This window comes from Thunnus thynnus, chromosome 14 (genome assembly GCF_963924715.1).
Source record: "Thunnus thynnus chromosome 14, fThuThy2.1, whole genome shotgun sequence".
NCBI classification, from domain to species: Eukaryota; Metazoa; Chordata; class Actinopteri; order Scombriformes; family Scombridae; genus Thunnus; species Thunnus thynnus.
The window spans coordinates 30,436,132-30,462,894 of record NC_089530.1 but is presented as its reverse complement, the minus strand read 5'-3'; the positions used below and the strand labels follow the sequence as shown (position 1 = coordinate 30,462,894).

Genomic DNA, 26,763 nt, shown 5'->3' with positions numbered 1-26,763 from the left:
ACGTTACAATAAAACAACGAGGTCGAGTTAAAACCTGTTGAACTTGACGGCGAGGCCGAGGTCGGCGATGCAGCAGGTGCCGTTCTTCTTGATCAGGATGTTCTTGCTCTTGAGGTCGCGGTGGGCGATGGCGGGCTTCCCGTGCGTGCCGTAGATCTCGGTGTGCAGGTGACAGAGGCCGCAGGCGGCCGAGTAGGCGAGTCGCAGCAGTGTCTGCGTGTCCAGCGTGGTCAGCTTCAGGTAGTCGTACAGCGAGCCGTTCTCGTGGTAGTCGGTGATGAGGAAGAGCTGCGTGAAGGCGCCGGTGCCTTTGATGTCGGCCGCGATGAAGCCTGCGGGAGGAAGAGAGGTCAGATCCTCATCGATCAGCTGATCGGACACAAGCTGAGGAAAAGATTCAATAAACTGCAGAAAAGTTCCTTCATACAGTCGTTTGTTTAAGATGAGTCAGTTAATCAATGAATCCATCAACAGCTAATAAATCTGCTGATCGATTAATCGTTAGCTTCTCAAATGTGAGGATTTAATGTTTTTCCTTATGACAGTAAACTAAGACGAAGAAGAAGCTGTAATAGATGACTCAGCATGTTTCAACAGATGATGTTTCATATTCTGATGACTTGTTTTCCTGTTTGTCTTCAGTGTTTAACTACACAAAGTATTAAATAACCGTCCTGATAAAACAAATGTTTCTGAAATACAGATTCATGCAAGCAGCACTCGTATCAACAGATTCATACTTCCTCCTTTATTTCTGCACCGCGCTGCTCTGTTGTATTTATGTTTCTACTACTGACTCTCTCAACTGTTTTTGTCTGCTGATTACTGGAAACAGGACTTGAAGCATCACAGTGTGAAATTCTTTTTCTCATTAAATGGACATTTTAGGGGCGTCGATGATGAAATCTGAGCGACGTTCAGCTGCTCGTGAACTGGTGACTCGTACCGACAAACCTCACAGAAAAAAGTCTGGTTTAAAAGATAAATACATGAATGTTCTTGAGGTCTTTTCTCTTCTTCGGTGGTGCTGATGTCGCCTGCAGGGTCGTCTCAGTAAAGTTCGTCCTCTTTTTTTGTCTTAAATGAATTAGTCTGTCTGCATACATACGTATCAGCAGAGCGCCGTCATCATCATCATCGTGTCTCATCAGTCTGATGGACGGCGGTCGATGCTCGCTGTCGTTACTTGAAATCATCAACTAAATTAAAAATCAATCACGGTATCGATCGATCCTGGAGTCCTGCAGTCTTCAGGCTCGCTCTCAGCTTTTCATTTAGTTTTGCTGCAGTTTGTCGTTGCATTAACGTCACTGTGATGCACTGACGGCTCCGTCCAGGGAAGTAAACCTCAACCTAACTTTCATCCTTTTAACTTAAATCATCGAGTTAAAATATACTAATAATAACAACAAACAGGGTTAAAAGAGCAACAAAGTGAGTCTGATTTTTTTTTTTGGTATCAGTGAAGAGACGGATGGACGTGACGTTACCGAGGATGTTCTCGTGTCTCATCAGGACAGTCTGGTAGATCTCCGTCTCTCTGAACCAGCTGGCTTCCTCTCGGGTGAAGAAGACTTTGACGGCGACCTTCTCTCCCCTCCAGCGTCCGAGCCACACCTCGCCGTACCGACCCTTCCCGATCTGACGAACCATCTGGATCTGCTTGGCGATGGTCCGCTGCACCTGAGGAGGAAACACAGAGACGAGTTTAAATAATGTCTGGAGAGAATTCGATGCTGATGAAGATGTGTGTGTGTATGTTTGACGTTCGCGATCCTTACAGATAAAAGTACGATGCAGGAAAGTCATTTAATGAAAGGTCACGTTGAGGTTTAGAGTCGATATGTTCAGATCATGTAAAGATGTTCTGTTGCTGCCACTAAACTATTCCTGCCTTCTGCAGTGTTTCACCAGGTTCAATTCTGGACTTTTTAATACAACACAGAGTGAATTTTAACACCAGAGACTGACAGGAAACCCTTCAATCATTCATTAGCTACATTCATTTATTCACATTTATATCACTAGTTTATAGAAATAGAATTAATAACTGAATGTGACGTGGACCCAGATGAGAACTAATGGATTCAACAGTTATAAAATAAGAATGTATTTGTGCAGCTGCTTGTGTTTAAACAACATCTGAACATCTAAGAACTTTGTCTTATTGTTACATTTTTAAAAAGAAACAGGTTTTAAGAATGTTGGTGGTTCTCAAAGTAAGGCATCAAAAAAGTATATTCCTAATCCAATAAACTATTTAGAGAGTTTTCAGGATTATTTTCAGTTTATTGTGTTTCTGTATACAGATGACTGATGTAGGAACAGAGAAAATGTAGAATTTTCTGGGTGTTAGACGTCAAAAATGGTCAAATTTAAATATTTACCTCTTCTAGAAACAATTCAAGCAAACAAGAAATATGTAAGAATCCAGAAAAGGCCGAGTGAGGAATATTTATATGTAATTACGTAACATTACATCCTGTTGGTCGATGTGAATCCTCCAAATTTAAGACTTTTTAAGGATCCATGAATATCCAGATTGAAACCAGAACACTTGTTGACTGATCACGTTTAACTTCAGAGTCCCAATAAAAGTCCAAATTCTGTTTCCATGATGCAAAAAAATAATAAAAGGAAACACTGCAAACGTACAGATTTTATCAGCAGTGTTTCCAGTTAATGCTCAGCTTCTCAGATGTTTACATTTCTACTGCATGTGTGTATACTTCAGGTCATTAAGGTGTGTGTGTGTGTGTGTGTGTGTGTGTGTGTGTGTAGTGCCGTGTTCCTACCAGCAGGGGGAGGCCTGAGCCGCTGCCGGAGCTCTGTGATTGGTGAATGAGGTCTTTGAGCGACTCTCCAGCAGGGATGAAGACTTCCTGCTCCAGATCCCTGTGATACCGCTGCCGCTCACTCTGCCACTTATACCTGCACACACACACACACACACACACACACACACACACACACACACACACACACACACACACACACACACACACACACACACACACACACATTATACCTCTATCTATAGAGCAGCAAACAGTTTATTTTGTACTTGTTGTCTTCAGGTAAACACAGTTTTCCTCCTGAAGTCTAACAGTGTGTTTTATTAAAGGTTACACAGCAGGTTCAGTACGTTGTTGCTGCTGCAGGTGAGTTTCATGACTTTCACACCTGTAGTTTGGTTCATTTTTAGTTCTGGTTCGGTTCGTCTTCACACTCACTTGTTTTTATTTATAAACAGACTAGAAGCTGTAAAACATGACGTCACCGGGTGACTCAGTCATTGGATAGTTTTGATGACATCATGCTGCATGATCAGCGATACCTGCAGACTCAGAGCTCACGTATGAAATATAAGAGTCTATTCCTGAGTATTTATAGATTCGTCTGCCTTCCACAGAACTACTCTCCAGAGACTGAAACTCTAAAACGATGCTGACGGTCAGTGTGAAGTCTCACCTGTAGTAACAGACCACGGTGACGCAGATCAGAGTGCAGCAGCAAACCGTCATGGAGATGAGGAAGGCCAGCCAGTGTGGGCTGCCTTCTGGAGACATCCGGCAGAGGAAAACAAACAAACAAAAACAAAACACACTGCGGTTAAGTAAAGTCTACCTCCACCTGATCAACACCTGAACCTGTCGGCGCCGGCGGTCGGAGGAAAACGTTACCGGAGGGAGCCAGCGGGGGGAGGGTGGGCTGCAGGTCTCGGTTGCAGAAGTCGGTGTTGCAGCACTCGATCGTCCTCCTGGTCTGAGCTCTGGGAGAGTCCTGTCAATCACACCGGGTACAGGTAATCAATCAAACCTCAACCAGACGCTAAACAGACTAAACTCTCTTTTAAGACAAGAACAGGCTGAAAGTTCACAATGTTTCAAACATCGTCAGGAGAATGAACAGTGACACACGTGTTTCTTGCTGTCATCACTCCTCCTGTTCATACTGACCATCAGAAGATCATTTTTATTGAGTGTTTTCATGTTAAGTCGTCTTTCTGTGCAAAAACTAAATGATTCTTTAGTGCAACATTCCCGATTTTTATTACTTTCTTATGTTAGAGCTGCAACTAACGATTTATTAATTTAAAGATGTATACTTTCATTATCAATGATATAATCTGCTGGTTATTTTTTCGATTCATCTTTTTGTCTATAAAATGTCAGAAATGATTAAAATATGACGTCTTAAAATATTTCGTTTAGTTTGATCAACAATCAGAAACCCAGAAATATTTAGTTTAATATCATTTATGACACAGAAATCAAATCTTCACATCACCAGTAATTTTGCATTAAAAAAAAGACTAAAACAATAACTCAGTTATTAGAACAGTTTTCTGTTGATCGATTAATCAGCTGATCTATTCTTCCACCTGCAGCTCAGCATGGAAACATTAAGATATGTGATGGTTTTCTTTTTTACTAACAGTAATATATTTAAATCTTGTATTTTAGGACTTTACTGTCTTTTATGTTAATTGATCCTCTCAGAGTTCACCGAGACATAAAGAACTTCTGATGATGATGAGGATGATGAGGATGATGAGGATGATGATGATGATGATCGGAGGCTGCAGACTGTCTCTGTTACATAAACCGACACTTAAATAAGATTCTTGACTTGATTTCCTGTCTGAACTCGATTCCTCTCAGTGATCTGGTTTTTCCAGGTAAACACAGACGTGTGTGTTTGTGTGTGAGTAATTCAGTTTGTGTTTCACATTAAGTTAAGTGTGTGTGTGTGTGTGTGTGTGAGTGTGTGTGTGTTTACCTTGCACTGGAAATGCGAGCCTTCGTACTTCATGCAGCCGGAGGTGAGGATGGCCTCTCCGTGCTCATCCTCCTCGATGATGGCAAAACACTGACCGTTAGTCCTGAAGAGACACACACAGACCATCGATACGTATCAATAACAGTGACTTTAAACCTGTTTACTCCTCTAGTTTCTATCACTAACAAGTAGTGAACATTAACTCTGACATATGATCATCTTTTAAGCTAATATGTTGAACTTGTTAGCAAACAGTTGCTTGTTTCCACATCCAGCAGGTACAGAGCAACATGAACCTCACATTGATAATGTCAATAATTACTTGTGGGGTTCCTCAGGGTTCTATTTTTGGTCCTTTATAGTTTCAATCTGGTTAAAGCTGCTTATATTTATGTTTTTTGTCCACTTTTTTGCTGTAAAATAGTCTGTCAACATAACTTCCATCACATTACCTGCTTAAAAAGTAGCTGTGGCTAACATGTTTAGTTCTGTTTTTACTCTCTACCAACTCCTGAGGGAAATATCTGGCTCTTTAGCTGCTAAATGCTCCACTATGTTCACCAGCTAGTCTACAGCTAACTGTGTCTGTTTACAGCTTTACGACGCTATGAGAGCGCTGAGAGTGAACCAGAACAATAAAGTGTCCCTTCTGACTTATTCCACCATCCTCAGGGCCAAACTGAGTCGTTTTGGGGACCTTTAGTAAGATTTCATCCGCTCTACCTCCGACCCGGACCTTTCTATCCCAGATTCTACTGTTTTCTACTCTGCTGTGTCGACTCACTGGCAGGTGTTGTTGGTGGCGTCTTCAGGACAGTGTCCGGAGCAGTAACAGCTGAGGAAACGGGCGGCGTCCTCGGGCGCGATGGTGGAGTCCTCGCCGGGCCGCCGAGCCTCAGGTTTCACCCCCGTCCCCTGCAGGACGTGGTCCGGGTTCTGACCTGCAGCTGGAAACACAAAACACAGACCTGAGTGAGAAGTTGTGCACAAACCTTCATATCTGGAGACAGAGGAGACTGTCAGAGACATTAAAGTCTTACTGATGTCAATACATGTATTGATTTGATCACTCTGATTGATTTGCTGATTGTAGTTGTTCTGTATCAGCCTGCGAGGATCAATACGTTTAGTGACATCAGAGTAAAATGTTGCGTTTGCTTCTCAACACTTCCTGTTTCCCAGCAGATCAAGGATGTAGCTGTAAGAGTTTTTAGGGCTGCGACTAACGATTATTTGCTCGATTAATCGCTGTAAAAAGTTTTACTGGAGGAAAAAGTCAGAAACGTAACAATTACGAACCACCTGACGCTGATCCTGAACACATCACGGAGAAACACGTCGTTTGTTACAGCTGATTGTTACGGTGTTATGATGTGGAGACTCAGGGACAGAGTGGAGCCGGCAGAACAGACTCCAGGTCAGATTAATCAGAGTGACTCCTGCTGGAGGTGAAACATTCCTCCTCTATCAGCAGGACAACAGTCTGTGTGGAGGCAGCGAGGAGGAGGAGGAGGAGGAGGAGGAGGAGGAGGAGGACATGTGACGAAGCTCCATATAAGGACCACAAGCTATTTATACTGACCAGCGGCCGCTACACCAATGACTCTGTGTGTCTGTTTTTTCTCATAATCTTCAAATTTTAGTCTTTTTTTTTTTTTTTAGACATCCAACGTTTCATCATCTCACATCTGCATCAACAACATCTGAGAGAGGTCAAAGGTCACAGCTCATAGATTAGAGAGAGCTGCTGCTTCTGGAGTCCTGCTGTCCTCGTATCTTAAAGTTTAGTTTGTTTAGATTTAAACATGAATTTAGTTTTATAAATAACATTATTGTTAGTATTGGTTATTTTCAGCGCCAAAATGACTTTTAAAAAATATTTTGAGAAACATAAACATGTTTTTTCCAAACACACCAGAACTTTGAACAGCGTTCGACGTGCTGTATGATGAGTTTAGAAACTATCTGATCAGAGAACAAGTCAACAAGATGGTGAATCTCACTCGTCCCTGTAAATGTTTCTACACTGGACGCAGCGAGAGACGCCTGAAAAACACTTTAAAACACTAATCCTTTCCATATAACTTATATATATTCAATTATTTATCATTATTTATTTATTTATTTAATATAACAGGGAGAAAAAAGTCTCAGTGATCATTTTCAACACATTTCTTGTCTAAACTCATCATTTCTGGACTTGTTTTCATTGTGCTTCTGATTTGTTTTAAATAAAGTTTCTTACTTCTGTTTATAAATAAAGTTTATATTATTATCATTATTATTATTGTTATTGTTATTGTAGCAGTGTCTGGAGGTGGATGTCTTTCCTGTGAAGGGATAAAAAGGTCAGACAGGGAGGAGCAGAAGTCTTAATCCCTCCATCCTTCTTATCAGTCCACCTTTACTGTTTATCTCCATTCCTTCTCTAATCTGCTGTTTTTCTGTCTTCTGTCCATCCCTCCCTCTTCCTCCCTCTTCCTCCCTCCTCCTCCTCCTCCTCCTCCTCCCTGCTTTTCCTTTTCCTCCTGTTGCTTTTCAAATCAACTTTAAAAAACATTTCTATCTTAGTTTTTATTCACCACATATTTGGATTTCTGCTCTTTTAAAATCGAGGATCAAGACTTCTGTTTGTCTTTTATTAAATTCTGTTTAATCTATTTTATTTGACTCCTTTTTAATCTCATTTCTGTATGTTTTTACATTTCTTAATGCATTTTATGTTTCATATAAAGAACTTTAAACTGCCTCGTTGTTGTTGAAATGTGCTTTAAAGAAATAAACTTTGTGTTCTTCTCTGCTGTCTGAGCTCATGAGGTGTGTAGACCTGCATGCTGTCATGTCTGGACATGAATACCTGCACACCTACACTTTGAGCTGCCTGGTCGCCACAGCAACAGTCCCTCCATCTGTCTATGACCCCCCCTCCTCCTCCTCCTCCTCCTCCTCCCTCCTCCTCCCTCTCTGCTACCGCTGCAGGAGTCTTCCTCACAGTAAACACTGATCCTGTGACTCCGGTTTGAAGCTCAGAGGAGAATCAGAGGAATCAGTCTGATGTCGCTTTGATGAGCCGATGACATCACATTAAAAACAGAGTCACTCTGCGGCTCTGACCTTCATCCCTCCGTCCACATCTGATCCTGAAGAACCCACTGACTGCTTATTTAACTGCTGTTTATTAATCACATGAAACCAGACTGACTGAGCTTTAAACACATTATTATGTTGGAGCTACAACAATTTATCAATTAGTTGTCATCTATTAAATTAATCACCAACTATTTTGATAATTGATTAATGGTTTTGAGTCATTTTTTAAGAAAACAAAAGTCAAAATTCCCTGATTGCAGCTTCTTAAATGTGAATATTTTCTGGTTTCTTTAGTCTCTTTGACAGTAAACTGAAGATCTTTGAGTTGTGGACATTTTTCACCATTTTCTGATCCAAACAAGTAATTGAAGCCCTAATATTGATATTCCAATGATCCGTTGTCTTATTTCAAAGCAAAAATATCAAATATTTGAGCTTGTTTGAGCTTCTGAAATGTGACAATTTAATGCTTTTTATTGTCATACATTACAGTAAAGTTAATATCTTTGGGTTTTGGACTGTTGGTTGGACCAAAAAATATAAAAAGACATTTAAAGACGTTGAGCTGTGGGAAATTATAACGACCGTTTATCAATATTTACTGACATTTTATTGAAAAATCAATTAATCGAGAAAGTAATGATTAGTTATGGCCCTAAATTGTTTTTATCAGGCTACAATACAATTAAGGCTGTAAATAATGATTATTTTCATGATCAATTAATCTGTCAATTATTTTCTCTATTAATTGATTAGTTCGGTTGATCAGTGTTTCCTAAAGTCCAAGACGTTGTCCTCAAATGTCGTTTTGTTCACAACTCAAAGATATTCAGTTTACTGTCATAGAGACTAAAGAAACCAGAAAATATTCACATCAGAGAATTTGAGCTTTTTTTCTTAAAAAATGACTCAATACGATTAATTGATAGTCAAAATAGTTGGTGATTAATTTAATAGTTGATAACTAATTGATTAATCGACTAAATGTTGCAGCTCTAGACACAGAGAACAACTTCCAGCTGAAGGAACAAGAAGAAACAAACATTTCTGTCTGAAACAGGACTTTAAAATAAGCACCACTTTAATTTTAAATGTGCTAAAATTAAAACATGATTTAAAAAAAAAAAAAAAAAAGGAGCAAACTCAACAGTGATGTCATCACCGTCTAGACCTGAAAAACCTCACAGACTGTTTCTCGCCCTCCCACCTCTGAGCTGTGATTGGCTGCAGCGCCGTGACTGATGTTAGCGAGGAGGAGAGAGAAGTACAGGGATAGTGGGTGGGTGTGTGTGTGTGTGTTGAGGCTGGAAATGGCTGCTCTGTTTCAGTGTGTGTGTGTCTCCATCCACATGTGTGCTTAATTGTGCCGGCAGTCAGAGTGGAGACTGAGGTCTGGCAGAGAGCACGCTGGGTAATCAGACTCTTTCCATGTGCTCTTAAAGTCACAGCGCTGCGTCAGGACGACTGTTTATTTACATCCAGCAGCTGTCTGATAAAACACTCTGATCTGCAGCCAGACGGCCTTCTGCTGCCGCCGTCCTCCCTCATCTGACCGGCTGGAGAAACAGCGACAGTGGACGCAGAGTTAAAAAACACAGGAGCCTCACGCAAGGATCCCTCATGTGAACAAGTCAGGTGTCCATAAGTTCAAGATCCCCTTCAAATGTGCTTTCAGTGGAAGTGATGGAGGCCAAAATCCACAGTGTGTCCACACCGTCATTTAAAAGTAGATGTGAAGCTTATATGAGGCTTCAGCAGTCTGAGTTAGTCATATCAAGTGGATATCTGACACATTTACAGTCTTTTTAGCATCAAATTTGATGCTAAAATTTGTGTTTCCCTGTTGAGCTGCAGGTGGAAGTATAGTAACAAAAAGAGGAACTTTGGCACTAAAAAGACTGTAACATTGAAAGATATCTACTTGATTCGACTCATTTGGACGCTGAAGCTTCATATTAGCTTCAGATAAACTTTTATGAAGGGATCTTCTAATGGTCAGTATGGTCAGGAGGAATAATTAAAGCAAGAAAAACATGTTAAATGTTCATTTGGGCTCCTGACTGTTGAAAAACTGTAAAAACTGTAAAGTGAAAGAGGAGCTCTGTGCTGAAGCAGTCGGTGTGGTCCGCAGACATTAAGTTTGCTGCTCTGCTGTCATGCAGAGAAACTTTATGACCGTGAGTTAGTCAACAATGAGTCACTGACTGCAAATGCAGCATATTAAAGATGATATGATCAAACTCAACTGTAACCACACTGTAGCAAAGAGAAATCAAAAAATGCTCAAGAAAAAATTAACAACAAACAGAACATAAATGTAACGACTTCAACCAGGAAGGAAATTAAATAGACGAGCTTGGATGGAAAGTCTGAACATCTGGGGCTCAGTATCACCACTGACTTCCTGAATCGATTCAGTATCGCATTATAATACCGATTGTGCTCAGATATGAAAGAGATTGTCAGAGAACTGATGCTGTAAATTGTAACCTGGTGCATTATTAAAAATATTAATATTTACATTGATGTACCTTTTATGTAACATGAACACACTGCAGCAGCCTTCACAACATAGTGCAACTCTACAGTCAGTGAGGACTGAATGACCAGATAAGTGCTTTCTTTAGTGCAGCGTATAAACAATTTTAGATTTTAAATCGAATCACGAGGTGGCCGGTGTAAATAAGGCGGCTACAAACATACCTACTGTAATGTTAACATCACTGATACCTCAGGAAAACACTTTGCTGTGATTCTCTCACTAAGCTTTTGTGCGTCAGGCTTGGCGATGCCTTCAGCTCCCGCCACGTTCGACGAGATCTCGTGGCCAGATCTCGGCGGGAGCTGAAGGCATCGCCAAGCCTAAAGGCAGATGTCTGGATTCATTTCCGATTTAAAATCCACAGGAAAAGGCGTATATTAAAAGAATTGATATCAGAAAATATATATATGACGATCAATTTGAATTGGAAAATCGTTTTTTTTTTTTAAAACCCAGACCTATGAACTTCTATAAATTACAGCGTCTGAGCAGTTGTTTCCTCCTTCCTCTCTTCAGTAGACAGGAATGTGGCCGTGCTGCTGCTAAAAGCAGGCTGGAGAGGCGCTTGTTTTCCCTCCTGCCATGTCCCAGTTACTGCTGTTAAAGCACAGCAGAGGAGGTGAGAGAGAGAGAGGGAGAGAGAGAGAGAGAGAGAGAGAGAGAGAGAGAGAGAGAGAGAGAGAGAGAGAGAGAGAGAGAGAGAGAGAGAGAGAGAGAGAGAGAGAGAGAGAGAGAGAGAGAGAGGGGGTTGAACAGTATTTGAAAGTCATTGTTATCTTCTCCTCTGTGTTGGAAATGTACCAGACTCACTCTGAACTGCCCCGAGGTGATAAACTCCACCCATCTGGTACATGGTGCACCATGCACAAAACAAACAAACAAATGATCTGTACATACTGTGTGATATTACAGTTAGGGCTCAGAGCACCAACATGACCTCCAAGAAAGTTCAGACCGCTGGACACTTTCCAGATCAACAGAAGATTACAGAACTAGGGTAGGGAAAATTAAACTAATTTTATGGGTTACATATTGAGCAACAAAAGTCCAACAGAAATGAACTGCCTTTCTGCTTCCTATAGCAACATATCTGCTCTGTCCTGTGTTCTCCTTTGAGAAAAAACTGAAACCAAAAGGGAGAAATGTATATTTTAAATTCTTCAGTTTCATGATGTGGCCCCCTAGTTTTATATTATTTCAACTGAATACTATTCCTTCATCTGCTTACATAGCTGGAGTCCTTGATGACGTGTCATCCTATTGTCAGCAGAGCAGAAGGTCACACTGAGCCTGATAGCATCCTGCTACACAACACAAGACAACAACCCACATTAGCTTTACTGCTAAAGTCTCCTTCTTATCTAACTTACAAACATGAACACACGTCTCGTCCTGCAGCTTAGCTTGTTGAACGAGCCACCAAACAAACCAGGGAAAAATGCACCGCTAATGTCAGTTAGCAGCTGGACAGCTGATTAGCTGCTCAGCTGCAGCACATTAAACATCATGTAGTAAACATAACTGCAAATGTCACTTCAGACCTGTTAGATGCCGGTTTGGTCGTTGCTCTTCAAAATCCCTGTTAGCGACACGCAGTCTATGACTCATCGCTACAGCAGTTTGTTTACTTTGCCTCTGTTCATACAGTGTAACAATGGTAGCCTGCCAGCTGCTGTCAATCAAACACAGACACTGACACGCCCCCCCCAGCTGCTGTCAATCAAACAGACACTGACACGCCCCCCCCAGCTGCTGTCAATCAAACACAGACACTGACACGCCCCCCAGCTGCTGTCAATCAAACAGACACTGACACGCCCCCCCCAGCTGCTGTCAATCAAACACAGACACTGACACGCCCCCCCCCAGCTGCTGTCAATCAAACAGACACTGACACGCCCCCCCCAGCTGCTGTCAATCAAACACAGACACTGACACGCCCCCCCCAGCTGCTGTCAATCAAACACAGACACTGACACGCCCCCCCAGCTGCTGTCAATCAAACACAGACACTGACACGTCCCCTCCAGCTGCTGTCAATCAAACACAGACACTGACACGCCCCCCCAGCTGCTGTCAAACACAGACACTGACACGTCCCCTCCAGCTGCTGTCAATCAAACACAGACACTGACACGCCCCCCCAGCTGCTGTCAATCAAACACAGACACGCCCCCCCCCAGCTGCTGTCAATCAAACACAGACACTGACACGTCCCCTCCAGCTGCTGTCAATCAAACACAGACACTGACACGCCCCTCCAGCTGCTGTCAATCAAACACAGACACCGACACGTCCCCTCCAGCTGCTGTCAATCACTTCAGAAGGCTTTAATTTTTTTTTACTGAAAATGGGCCTTCAACCAACATGTAGGGCCAGAATGTATTTTTTTATTTTATTTTTTTTTTTTTAGCAAAAATCTGGTGAGAGCCAGTCAGCGTTGTTGACATCTGATGTGACTGATTCAGTAATTTAATTACACTTTAATTATAGATGAATTGATTTTTAAAAAGGACTTTTCTAACAGCAGGAGTTGAAGGTATTTCATTAACATTTAAATGAAAGTAAATATCAGCACCAAATCTTTTGAGGACTTTAAGGAGATCATGATTTAGTCCATCGAGGAGAAGCTGCTTCTCTCTTATTACGACCCGTCATCACTTCTGCAGGTCGACAGGAGAGGACGACACGTAATGAGGTGAGTCTCAGCTGTGCGTCGTTCTGCTGATGATCAGAGAATGTGATCAAAATGACTGTTATCAAATCCACCTCATGATACGACGTCCTGTCACCTCTCTGACCTTCAGCACAGCCACGGTACAACCTGACGTTTATCAGTCACAGTAAAGCACTATTAGCACTTTCAAACAAGTTCTGATGATTTTATTTTTCTGTGGTATCACAGCCAAACACCAGCAGTACTGCAGCAGTCTTATATATGTTAAGCTGCAATATTTAAGGAATCATTTTGTTTCATCTTGCTCCCTTTTGAGTGCCTCTATAAAAACATTTATTATCATGATTATTGATAGACGTTTGCAGCCCGCTACAGAGACAAAGTTTATTTTGAAAGTTGAAATCAGAAGGTTTAAACCTTACTTTGAGTTAATTTCACGTCTTCTACCTGAGCTAATTATCATGTGTCGGTCTGTTGTGGCGTGTTTAGCGGGACTCCTCAATTTAGTCAAAACAACAAGTAAAAAGCGTCCTGATGCACATCGTTTATTTCCTTTCTGTGCAGAAATAATTCATCTTTGTAATTAGAGCTGCAACGATTAGTCGAATGTCACAATTTTGATAATCGAATCATCATTTGGACTAATTTATTAAGAAGAAATGTTAATATTGTCTGTTTTCTTTAGTCCTTTATGACAGTAAACTTCTAAATCTTTGGGTTGTGGATGAAACAAGACATTTGAGGTCGTTAGTTCCCATCACTGTTAAATCCTCGTTTCCAGTTCCTCTCCTGTTTGTTTTCCACTTTTACAACCGAAGCCCTTTTTCATCGAAGCAGCGCCTCCCGCCAGCCGCTCCAAAACGCCGTCTCTCCTCCGTCAACTTCCTCCCACAGATGTTTACTCTGCTGCTGCTGCTGCTTTGTCGTGGTGACGGCGGGCAGCTGAAAGCTTCCCAGTGAGGTAATTAACAACCTGGCGCTCATTAAAGCCTCTAAACAACCAGAAAACAGAGCAGAGCTGTGAAGTAAACCTGCCTGAGGTGACACCTTCTCTCCCCGATTTATTCACTTGATTTTTTGACGTGTGTAAACTCGTTTGTTTTACTGTCGTCATGCAGCAGAATTTAGATTCCGTCATCGATCGAGATAAAAAGCAGCAAATAAACATTTAGTTTCAGTGCGACACCGACTGTGTGGTGTTCAGCGACTCTCCGTCTTCACAGAGCTGCGACAGAAAAAGACCAGAGAGGAGAAATAAACACTCTTTCAAAACGGTGAATATGTTTCCAGAGGGACTGAAGGATATTTCCGGAGAACAATGGCTGTTTGGAGCATTTACCACCGCTGACAGCTCGTATAGTGCCATACAGGAAATGGTTCATGTGCAGAGAGGAAGTGAGAGCGGCAACAATCAGCTCAACAGCTTCCTGCAGGGAGGAGACGGGCCGACAGGAGGGAGAGTTTCTGCAGGCTGATCTGATACATGAACGTGTGTGAAAGCTTAGAAGAAACATCATCTTTAACTTCTTTAAGCAGGGATTTGTATTCTGTGTTTGTATCTTTATAACGTCAAGATATTTCTTCCAACTATTTTTATACCATAAAAGAAATTAAGAGAAGTTGAGAGAAACACGATAATAAGCTAAAAGATTGATTGATAAGATAAGTGTTAGATACGATCCGCATCAGCAAGATCAAATATTTAAACTTCTATCTAGTGTTGAAGGTGTCATCATGTTCAGAGCTGCAGCTATAAGTCGCTTAATTAAAGAAAATTAATCAGCAACCATTGAATAATCGAATAATCTTTTATTTTTCAAGCAAAAAAGTAAAAATATTCTCTTGATTGCTTCTCAAATGTGAGGATTTGCTGCTGTTTTTTTTGTTGTGACAGTAAATTAAAAATATTTATGTTTCAGACTGTTTTGAAATGATTTTTTAAACATTTTATAGACAAAGCGATGAATCGATTAATCATGAAAACAGTCAGAAACTACGAAGGGAAACTTTTACAGTCTGTTCAATATTAGTTTTCAAAGTTTGATGAATTGAAAACTGTTCGACGTTTTTATCATAAACACATTCAGATTCACACGACAACACAAACGTGTTTGTTTCAATAATCCTTTAAAAAAATACATCTGATGACATCATATTCCTATTTTACACAGATGGTTAATAAGTTAAATGCTGACAGGTTTAAAGTTTTTGAATATAATTATTGATTAATCTACTAAACATTTGATCTATAAAATGTCAGAAAATGGTAAAAAATGACTTTAGGTGACTTCATCTATCGTTTAGTTTCATCTGATCAACATTCAGTTTATCATCATGTGTGATGAAGACGAGCATGTAATCCTCACATATGAGAAGCTGAAACCAGCTGATGTTCAGAGTTTCTGCTTTTAAAAATGAATAAAATAATTGATTAATTATCAAAATAATTTAAGGTTCTGCAGCTCTGATGTTTTCTTTACATGTTTCATCTTCTTTTGTAAAACATTAAAGAAACACTGTTACACGTTATGAATCCTAATCACACATTGATCTGACTGGTCCAGTTTCGTATTATTGATCTATATTGATAAGGAATATTGTCCCTGTTTTCTTCCAGTCTTCTAACTGTGTCGTGCTATTACGACGCTGCTGGCGCTGACTTGATTTCACAAGGTCACTCAAGTTTGAATTTATCTTCTGTTGTCATCTGAACATTTTTCAAGCCATTAAAAACCTCTGATGCTACATTTCAGACCGTCATGGGAAAATAAAAAACTCTCTGCTGAAAACAAACCGATTCTCTTAGTGTCGAAGCATTAAAACTTCTGACTTTACAATCGATGAATTCATGTTTCTAAACATTACAGAAGAACTGAAGCCAAAGTCAACAGACGTGAAGGTGAAGACGTGAACGAAGGAGTGGAAAAATACTTTGATAAGACGCCAGAGAAGGAGAGAGTCTCTCCCTTTCCTCCACAGATTAGTGTGTGTGTGTGAGACACTGATATCAGAGTCTGAGTCAATCACAGAGTCGCTAACGCTCTCGTCTGAGCGCCGCCCTGCTCTTATCAGCCTGCTCTGTGTGATCGGCGGGTCAGAAGGTGACCTTTCTCATGTTCAGAGCTGCAACTTTTATCTGCTGCTCAGACCACATCCACACCGCGCCGGCACAACCCTGAAAAAGGCTTCATCTCACAGAGAGTTTGGCCCCTTTTGTCCACAATAAACCGACATCTTTCACACCCAGAAACTGAGTTTTACAATCTGCACAGCGTACCAAACCCTCACAGCCTCAAACCAGATCAAGTTTTCTGTTTTTCTATGGATTCAGTGTTGTTAGATTAGGCTGCAAATAATTATTTTCTTCATTTTGGCCGTTAGTTTCCAGTTTAACTGTTTTGTTTTGAAATGAAATGTTAGAAAACTAGGAGCTAGGAGTCGCCGATCACGCCGGCGTGATCAAACGACGCGTCTGTTTCAGGACGTCAGAGCATAAGAACAAAGTCACATGAAGTGTTGATGTCGACTTCTCTTGAAACTCTACGCCAGTTTTTGTTTGGCCTTGATAAACCAAGTAAAAATGAAGATACTTTGATATAAACATCAGCGTGCGAGATGGGACGAGGAAGACTTCTTCTTCATTTACTACCTCTGCTTTTTGTTGTAAATAGTTCTCTATAGTTTGGTTTTATCTCCGTGTTACCTTTACATGTTATATTTGCACTATTTGGGAACCTCACTACACTCTGTAATGTAATATAGTTCTGTGTCTACTAGTTTATTTTGAAGAGCGGTTGTTGAGTTGTTGTTACATCTGCTGTTTGTTGTTAATAGATGTTAATAATGGATGTGTTACTGTTGTATGTTCACATTTACAACCTTTAAAATGTTTTGTTGAACATGTTTGTGTTTCTTATAGTGAAAATGCTACAATTTTCCCAAATCAGGTTTGATGTATTTTGTGTGTTTTTTGGGTCCAATATGATGATATCGTACGTCACAAAGTGAAGAAATAATTGTCTGGTCATGTAGGTGATGTTGTACCAAACACTGGCATGTTAAACAGTTTTTAAAGTGATATATAAAAGCAAAATCAAAAGTATGCAAAAAGGGCCAAAACAGCCCAAAACTCCTGAGGGTTAACAGCCCAAAACCCAAAAATATTCAGTTTACAAAGATAGAAAATCATTACATTAGATCAGCGAGGGCCACATCAAAGGGCCAGATGTAACTAAATGTAATGTAAAATAAATGTAACTACTCCTTAATGTTAAATAACTAAATATATTATATATATATTTGCATAGATGCTTGTTGCTTTGTAATTATAATTAATTTGTCAGGTTATGAAATCCACATTACTCCATCAATCAACGATCAAACCATCCGAGAGAATAAAGAAAAAAAAGGAAAAGACTTTGAAGCGATTTCTTTCACTGCCGCGTTGTTTTTGCTCGTGCTGCTGCGATCACAGTTTGCCTTTTAGCTCTTTGACAATTAGTCGTTGTTCTTGGAGGCTGTTTTTGGCAGACGTAGCTCCGTGTTTGCTAGATCGTTGTTCTCTTTGACCACAGACGCCTCATAACACAAAAGACAAACCGGTTTTTCTCCTTGAAGCACAAACATGTTTTCTCCTTCCCGTCTTCCTGCCTTCCGTCTGCATCAATTCTTCTCTTTCTGGACATTTTGGGCTCATTATTTATATTTCTCAATTCCACTTGTTGGGAAAATCGCATTGATGTGGATACGTTGCAGTCTAGCGGCGGGAAACCGTCACTTCCTGGGTAACAATCAGCATGCATTGTGGGAAATGTAGTTTTTCGGTCAATGCCTGCTTTTGACTTTTTTTTTTTTTTTTTTTTTACAATCAGACCTTTTTCTCTCGTGGGCCACATAAAATGACGTGGCGGGCCACATTTGGCCCGCGGGCCTTGAGTTTGACACATATGCATTAGATAATCAGCAACCAGAGAATGTTATTAAAATAGTTTAATTTTCCATTTACCATAAGAGCCCAAATGTAAAACGATATTTTTTCCCTTGAAATTACATTTGAAAAAGTGTCCATCAGTATAATCGAGGACAACAGCACCTACAGAGAGTGATGCATTATGGGATGTATGTGGCGTTAATGTTCCTAGACAAGCAGTGTGTTTATATTGAGTCAGTCAGCACTAAAAGTGTTTGTTCAGTTTAACCTGCAGGAGTTTCTGAAGCTTGTCTGACGTGTAGAAGGAGGAAATAAATTCAGAGACGACGAGCAGCTCGAAAACACACAAAGACGAGTTGAGTGATAGATTTATCCTCTGCTTTAATGGAAGGATTTCTCTTTTTACGAGAGGATGAAGACGCTCTTCAACTTGGATTAATAGCGTCTGAGGGAATCTTTCCCAGCAGGACCAGTGTGAAAGTGTGTTCTATCTCCAAAAAAAAAAAAAAAAAAAAAGTCTTTTTTCCCCCCTAACAACAGCTGGGTCGCGTTATAACGTAAGTGTGAACCGTTGTTTATTATACTGCATTTCTTCATATTGACACCAAGAGGAGCAGCTGTTGCCAATGGTAACAACAAACGAGGATCCCAAAAATCATCAATAACTTTCTTAAAAATTTCATTTCATTTGGTTTGATGTGAAGCTGCTGCTGGAAAACAAAGCGCTCCATTCAGCAGCTTTTAGCCAAAACGCTGCTTTTTCTTTCCAAACTTAACGGTCTTTTCTTTGTTACAAACACGCCGTTTAGAAAGACAATAAATCTACGAGTTAACGCCAAAAACATCCAAAAACATCCAAAAACACATGATCTTCCAATCTGTGCTGCTGAGTTTGATTTCTGGATCTTTTTTTGTTTTTATCCGGGTGAGTCGTCTATTGTCTCCACAGGTAGAGGCTTAATTTCTAAAGTTCTCTCCATTATCAGCCAATTGACACTTAATCACAGCTCCAACAAAAGGCTTCTGATAGAGATCTGTGTGTGTGTGTGTGTACAGGGAGGGGTGGGGGGGGGGGGAGGGGGTGCTGATTACAGAGGAGGGGTGTAGAGACTTTTTATGTGAAGTGCTGCTTATCTGTCTGAATACAAACTAAAAGAGTTAATGAGTAACTCAGCAGTACAAATCTTATATTCCTGGAACGCTCTCCTCTCTCCCTTCACATATTTGTACTGTGTTCATTTTGTCTCCAGCAGTTCTGGTCTTACCGTCAGTTCTGAGGGTCAGCAGGAGAGCGGCGGCGGCCATGACAGCCAAACACAACGACAGACCGCCCATCCTGCAGCGGGACTGGACTGAGACTGGACCGGGCTCTGTGTGTGATTAAGCAGCTTCTGGTTGCAGCTGTTGGTCGGTGTGTGTTGGTCCCGATCGAACTCTTCAGTCCACAGCAGCTGAGTCGGGGGGGGAGGAGGAGGAGGAGGAGGAGGAGGAGGAGGAGGAGGAGGAGCTCCAGCTGGCCAGACGAAGCCTCGGGAGAGAGAGCGGGATGGTCAGCTGGAGGACAAGCAGGAGGGATGGAGGGAGGAGGAGACGGGAAGGGTGATTATCACAATATCAGGTCCTCTTCTGTCTCACTGGCTCTTTGGGTCCAAAACCCTGAAGGAAAGAAGAGACACAAGATTTAAGTTTAACATCTGCAAGTTTAGTAGCAGAAACCAGCGGAGAATGTTATGCTGGTGATTTTACATGTTCACACTTTCACCTGCTGCCTGGAAAAGCATCAACTTACATTTCACTTACATTGAAAGCACATTTGAATGAGATCTTTTATGGAGGCTAAGCTAACAGTGTGTCAGTGGCTAGCAGCAGTTTAACCAGCCTGAGAAAACTACAACTGTGGGTCCTTGTAACACTTATCACTTCAATTTTTCATATAAAAAAAAATGAAGTTCAAGCGACCATCTCGCCTTCTCGCACAGGCGTAACCATAGAAACGTTTATGATGAAGGTGACATCGTTTTCTCCTCCAGCACACCAACAGGCGGGTGCTGTGCCATGCGGCTACTATAATACTGTATGCAGCTACTATAGTAAAAATCACATGTGCTGGTGTATAAATGAAGCGTCCAAGGTACAAGTACATTTTATAAAGCCCTGAGGGCGGGAGTGGATGAACCCAGTTTAAGAGTACCCGCCCGTACGGGACGCTCTAAGAAGTAAAGCGAACAAGCTCACAAGGAGGCAGGGATCATGTCATTGGTCGACACTAAACCTGGCCTTCTATTGGTTGGGGGATTTTGACAGGGTTGTTGCACAAAAAATCCAAGAGCAGAGGAGAGTGCAAGTAGAAGAGCTGAAGCTGGACTGCAGGAAATCTGTGCAAGCAACATTATATTTGAGTGCATGCACATAATTTGAGCAGAAACAGAGCAAATCTAAGCGCTACTGTGCGAGGGCAGGGTTTTGAGGGACAAATTACAAAATCTGAACATGAAATCAATAAATTATGCTCTCAAATTGATATACAACGCTCTTGATTAAAGATAGGGAAATAGCTCCATAATCTTTTAATATCCAGTGTGAAGAGGAGGAATGATTACAGCGAGGAGACACACATGAAAAACTGTGAACCTGTCGTTTAAAAGTTACGGGACACACAAAGACCAATTAAGACGGTAACGATGACACTGTAGAGATACTAATGGAGAACACACTCTGGTTCCTGCTAACAGGAGGCAGCGGTTCGGGTCGGTTTGGTCCGCTTCAGAGTGCTGTGACCCGTTGACCCCTGCCAGCCCGGCGCTGGCCTCCGACGGTCCGACTAACTACCAAATTATTTGTCCAGGGATGTTCTGCAATTACAGGCGCTGGCCCTGCGCAGCGCTAATAACGGCATGTCGCAATTAGTGGGCGCCGAGAGGGACGGAGGGGCAGTGGCGGGGGCGGGGGCGGGGGGGACGTGTGTGTGTGTGTGTGTGTGTGTGAGCGAATTAGTGGTGATGCCCGACCGGTGTCTGTCACTTTTCATTTGCCCGGGGGGGACAAAGAGGTCCGACCTGTGACCCACTTTTCACACATCTTTGGCTGAGGAGGCCGAGAACAAAGACACACACACACACACACACACACACACACACACACACACACACACACACACTATACAGGCAGAGCTGGTGTGTGCATGTGTGTATTATTGCGATGAATGAGGGGTAGTGTAGTTGTTATGAGAGGGAGCGAGTGCATGTGCGAGTGTGAGACAGTATGTGAAGGGTTATAGGTGTAATGGTTGGTATCACACACAGCTTTCTCCCAGTTTGTCCAGTCCCACCAGTTGCAGCCTCTGTATCTATTAACTCTCCTGTGTTTGCAGAGATTCAGACTGAAAGCAGCAATACATCACGTAAACAATAATGGTGGAAGTTGTTAATATGGCTTTAGTCGTGTCAGGAGGAACGACAACCAGATCACAGCACACAGCAGCTTCACTTCAGACTCGTCCAGCTGCTCTGTTGGTGCAAATCGACGGGTCCATTTTAAGTTTGGGTAAAAATATGAATCACAGGTTCATATTTTAAACCAATGAGTGCTGATAGAAGAACGTATGTGAGAGACAGAGGGACAGTAAAGGGTTTAAATGCAGGGTGTGTGTTGCAGAGCTGTAACTTTAAGTTTGGAACTTTTGTTCAAACATGAAGGAAAATTGAATATTCAAACTTTAATGACCTGTTGGAATTAAAAATGTTCAGTCTGTAAGTGCAACAGACTGTTTGAGGTCGTTCACCTTGTGATCAGCTGGACCTGTCGGTAAACTAAGCTGATAAATAATAATAATAATAATAATGGAGGACGGTAGCGAGCGTGCTGATTGGATAATCATGACCCCGAAGCATCTGAGAGGCAGCGTGTGGTTGATTTTGGGTTTTACTTCAGACAGCTGCTTTACTCTACAACAACAACAACAACAACAACAACATCTCATCAAACAAACAACATCGACTCTACAACCTGCTCTGACACACAACATCTGAACACACACAGTTACAGCTGTATGACATCACACAGGGAAATATAAAGACGCTCTGTCTGACTGGACATATATGCTGATGACAGTCACAGTATCTTATATAGGAGACACGTTACTGTATACAGGTTGAGTCTGAATTAATTAGAGTGAATAACTTGTTAGTTTGAATTTGTTTGCACTTGACAGCCTAAAAGTCTCTGCACACCAAGTCCATTACACACCGAAACCTTGCACACTGATGCGTTTTATTATTATATTCCTGGCGAAAATTCACAATAGGAGGCAAAATGGAGTCGTCAAGCAGTGAGGATGATTTTTTGTGATCCTCTAAATTCTTCAAAGAAAAAGAAAGAACCACACAGTAAAAAGGAAACCACCAATATCCACGATCCAATTGATCCTGAACCTGATCACAGGTGATCGACGGGATATGCAGATATTCAGGGCACGGCCTCAAAAACACTACGACATACAGACAAGATCATGATCAATAGTTGTCCTGTGATCAGTCTGTGTATAACAGCTGATAGTATCAGTGTTTCCAGGCTGTGTTGTTTGCGTGTACGGTGGCTCTGAGTGGTCAAATAACTCTGTAAGGACTTTTGACGGATGCAAAAAAAAAAAAAAAAACCCGCAGAAAATCGAACCTGCTCCGAAACTTTAACGACGGATGAAACTGTCAGAGTTGGCGTGTAAACGTGTTTGACACAACGTGACGTCGTATTTATTTTTTAACGACAATTTCGGACAAAAAAAACAGACCTGGTGCTCAAAGACCTTTAGAGCGTTATGATACTTTATTAAAGAGAGGGACTGAATGAGGGAGAACGTGTGTTTATGTGTCGATAAAGTTAAAGAATCTTCACCTAACTGCCACGACTAAATCTGAAGTTTGTTTGTGGCTCTTTGCTCCATTTAGAGACCAGCAGCAGCAGCTCGGTGAGATAACACACACAAAGACACATTCAGACAGACGGGAGGGCAAGACCAGGCAGGTTCAGGAAGGACCGTCTGTTGTTAGCCCCCAAGACAGGAAGCTGCCTCCCCCCTCCCTCCTTCGTCCCCCCTTCACACACACACACACCCTTCCTAAATCACCCGACACATCCACTTCCCTTTGAAAACACAAGATGGGTGCACACACAGACAGAGTGATACGGAGGCTCGGTGTTGTCACGTCTAGCAGCTGAAACACTCAGCGGGGAGCGAGATACCACAAACAATTAAATCTGTCAACTCACAGAGAAATAATGTCAAGAAATTCAAGAAGTACGATGAAGGAGATGAAGTCAAATCCTCAAACAGAGTCAGATTCTCCAAACTTTAAAACCCTGGAGGTGTCGGATAACTTTCACTCCTCCTCCTCCTCTTCCTCCTCCTCCTCCTCCTCCTCCTCAGTGAAGTCATGTTAGAACTTGTCTCAGATCCTTCGGTCTGCTTCTCAGTCTAACAACAAACTGCAGAAGGTAACAGATGATACTAGCGTCTCGTTTTCCTCAGACTCGTGTTCTTCACATATCAATTAATAAATCTACCGTGTTTCTGGCAGGTTCGGCTGTTCTACACATTTTTTAAGTATTTGGGGATATTTTTTACACTAATTACAGACAATAAGTAGAAAGCTGACAGGAAATGCAACAAGAGCTTCTAGTCCACCAGGAAACCCCATTTTTAGGGCATTTTCACAACCTTTACTGTTTTTCCCCCTTGGTACAATTTGTTTGAGCAGACTGAAGTCAGACTGCAACAAATGATTGTTTTCATTGTCAATGTATCTTCTGATTGATCTGTAAAACCTCAGAAAGTAATAAAAAATGTGCATCACAGTCATCTAGAGCCAGTGGTGATGTAATCAAATGTTTTGTCTGACCAAATAGTTCATAACCCTCAAATATTCAGTTCACTATAATGTAAGTAGGGCTATAATTAACGATTATTCATCTGTACATTATTTTCTCAATTGATCAATTAGTTGTTTGGTCCATAAAATGATAAATGTGGATCAGTGTTTCCTAAAGCCCAAGTTGACGTCCTCAAATATCTTGTTTTGCCCACAACACAAAGATATTCAGTTGAAAGAGATATAAAACACACAGGAAGCAGTTTTTCTTGATAAATAACTTCTCCTTATTCAGGTGGAGGGGGCGATCGACTAATCAATTAACAGACCAATCATTTCAGCACCAATATCAATAAAGGTTTGGTGGACGTGCAGATAACTAAAAAGGTGCTTGATCTCGTAAAGGTTTCCGTCACGCCGGTCTGATGCGTTCTGTGGGATTCAAACCCGCGCTGGTCCCGTTTCCCTCCTCAGCGGTTAATGTAGCGTAGCTGGACGTGACATCAGAGTCTCGGAGGAGGAACATTTACCGTGACAGGAATGAAAGCGGGTATTGTTAGCCGGTCCCACCTGTACAGAATAAACCGCCCTTATAGGGAACCACTGAGCCATAGCCAGCCCCCGCCCCCCGCCCCCCCAGGGGAAGGAATTTGAGGTCACACCGCTCCAGGGATGCTGGGAAATTTGGTGGTATGGAAACCCAAGCAGAGGGTTAAGAGTTGTAGAAGAAATAGAGCTCTTTAAAGGCTTTTATGGAAGCTCTTTTCTCCTGGGTATAATAACTTTCTGGCTGCCCATAAAAATGATTATGTAGAACGATATCACACCGCCATGACTGCAGACTCCAATACAGGAAGTTAGACTTGGATTTCATCATTACTAAGATTAGTGTCCTCGTCTCCGACTTCAGCCATGACACCAACGCTGCAAAGGTTCAATTACTACGAGTTCAACATCATAACAACATCAACAGGTGAATATTTACTGGTTTCTTTAGTCTCTATGACAATAAACTGAAGATCTTTGTGTTGTGGACAAAACAAGACATTGAATCCCTGACAGCCGTCACCTGACCAGCGGACTTCACAGGAACAAACCTACAGAACGACTTTATGCTTTAAAATATTTATGCTGAATTTCTTTGGACGGCTTGTTTCAGAGAGAGCAGCTCTGAAGCAGCTCCACATCTGATTTACTAGCTCCAACAACTGTTAATTAACTGTAAAATGATACTGGACCTTCCTACAGGCATTAATAATCCATTTCTAATACCCCCCCCTCCCGCCGCCTCCTCCTCTCCCCCTGGACGGACTGCATTGTGAGGGGCCAGACATCAATAATCAAGCCTTAATGCGTCTCCACTTCCTGCTCTGGAAGAACGGCGGCAGACTAAATAAACGACTCGGAGGTCTGATTGGACGGAGCGGCGGAGACCGACAGCTCCTGAGCTCTACAAATAAATGCAGTAATGAGGGAGATTGGGATCGCTGGTGCTGGTGGAGAATATTAACTGGGGCGTGCTGCAACGAGGACGAACCGAGACGGTTTGTAGCTTTTTTTATCTGTCCAATCAGGAACATATTTGGTTGCGATTAGTATAATTTAATCCATGTGGTCTATAAAACATCAGGCCATATTGAAAAATATCCATCGACGTCTCCCGCAGCGTCGTCCTCAAAACACCTCGTTGTGTCCGACCAACAGTCCAAAAGATATTTAGTTTAAAATGAAATAAAACAAAGAAAAACAGCAAATCCTCATATTTAAGAAGATGGAAACAAAACATTTTGGCAACAAATCAGCAGATGAATCAATTTGTCTATAAAATGTCAGAAAATAAGTTTAAAAATATTTCTTAGAGCCCAACATGAGTCTTCAGACGTCCAAAATCCTTCATGTATGACACAAAAAAAGCTTCAAATCCTCATATTTGAGAAGCTGCAACCTGTGAATATTTGACATTTTTGCTTAAAAAATGTCAGAAATTATTATTTGATTATCAAAAAATAGTTGCAGATCAATCGTTGCACCTTCTAGTTCCACAACAAATTAAACCTTGAGCTTCGCAGTTCGATCTTGACTTTGGGAATAACTGGCTAAAAAAAAAAAACGATCTCCACTCAAAGGTCCACTTATTCTGGAGCTTTCAAACTCATCACATCACTTCATTGTTTAATCAGCAGATGAAGTTTGCTGAGCTTTAATTAATCTGCTGACTTCTCATCATGTTGGCTTCAAAACTGAGCTCAACAATCATTTTATCAACTAGTTTATCATGTTTTTGTGTGTTATTGTACCTGTTGAAGTAGAGTAATCAGAGTCATTATATGAAGGTATGTGCAGTATAAGGTGAGACACACCTGAGTGAGACAGTCTGACCTGCTGAACGTCCTCTGCAGCAGCAGCATGACGGACACGAACCTACATGTGACTGTTTACAGCAAACTTACATCCACAACATACACATCCTATGCTGCTTGTTATTTGACGCCTCAAGCGCAGACAGGAAGTGCTGTGGCACATTCACAGACCCGCCCAGTGTATGAAGCACAAAATAAAACCATTTAAAAAGGATTTTATTTTGTTATTTATGTTATTTATGTTAGGTTTGGACTGTTCTCGTACATGTTTTTCTACATCAGTAAGTCTACTGTGACGATAATAAGACCACAGAAGAAGATGTGTGATCACTTCACAAGAGAAGAAGTCAAGGAAGGAAGCCTGGATGTGCCAAACTAGGCATCAAGTTTTTATTTTTCCCTCTTTACTGACATTATCTTCTTCTTCTCTTTATTCTCTCTTCTTCATTTCTGTCTTTTGGGTTTCCTCCTTTTTTTTTTTTTTTTAGATCCTTCTCCATCTTTCCTTCCTCCTTTTT

The 26,763-nt window shown here is 41.4% G+C and overlaps 1 protein-coding gene across 2 annotated transcripts in view; it reads right to left on the bottom strand.

Moving 5' to 3' along the window:
• LOC137197485 (bone morphogenetic protein receptor type-1A-like) overlaps nt 1-26,763 on the bottom strand; it is a 61,202-nt gene that overhangs the window by 6,356 nt on the left and 28,083 nt on the right. The window contains exons 3-10 of one of the 2 annotated variants that reach the window (XM_067610947.1): nt 19,287-19,677; nt 5,567-5,729; nt 4,783-4,885; nt 3,684-3,783; nt 3,472-3,556; nt 2,796-2,931; nt 1,491-1,683; nt 35-332 (exon numbers count right to left, since the gene is read on the bottom strand). In XM_067610947.1, coding sequence (XP_067467048.1) covers nt 35-332; nt 1,491-1,683; nt 2,796-2,931; nt 3,472-3,556; nt 3,684-3,783; nt 4,783-4,885; nt 5,567-5,729; nt 19,287-19,356 — 1,148 coding nt within the window. In that variant the 5' untranslated portion in view covers nt 19,357-19,677. Of the gene's footprint in view, nt 1-34; nt 333-1,490; nt 1,684-2,795; nt 2,932-3,471; nt 3,560-3,683; nt 3,784-4,782; nt 4,886-5,566; nt 5,730-19,286; nt 19,678-26,763 lie in introns of both variants that reach the window. The other variant, XM_067610946.1, reaches the window with a different exon arrangement.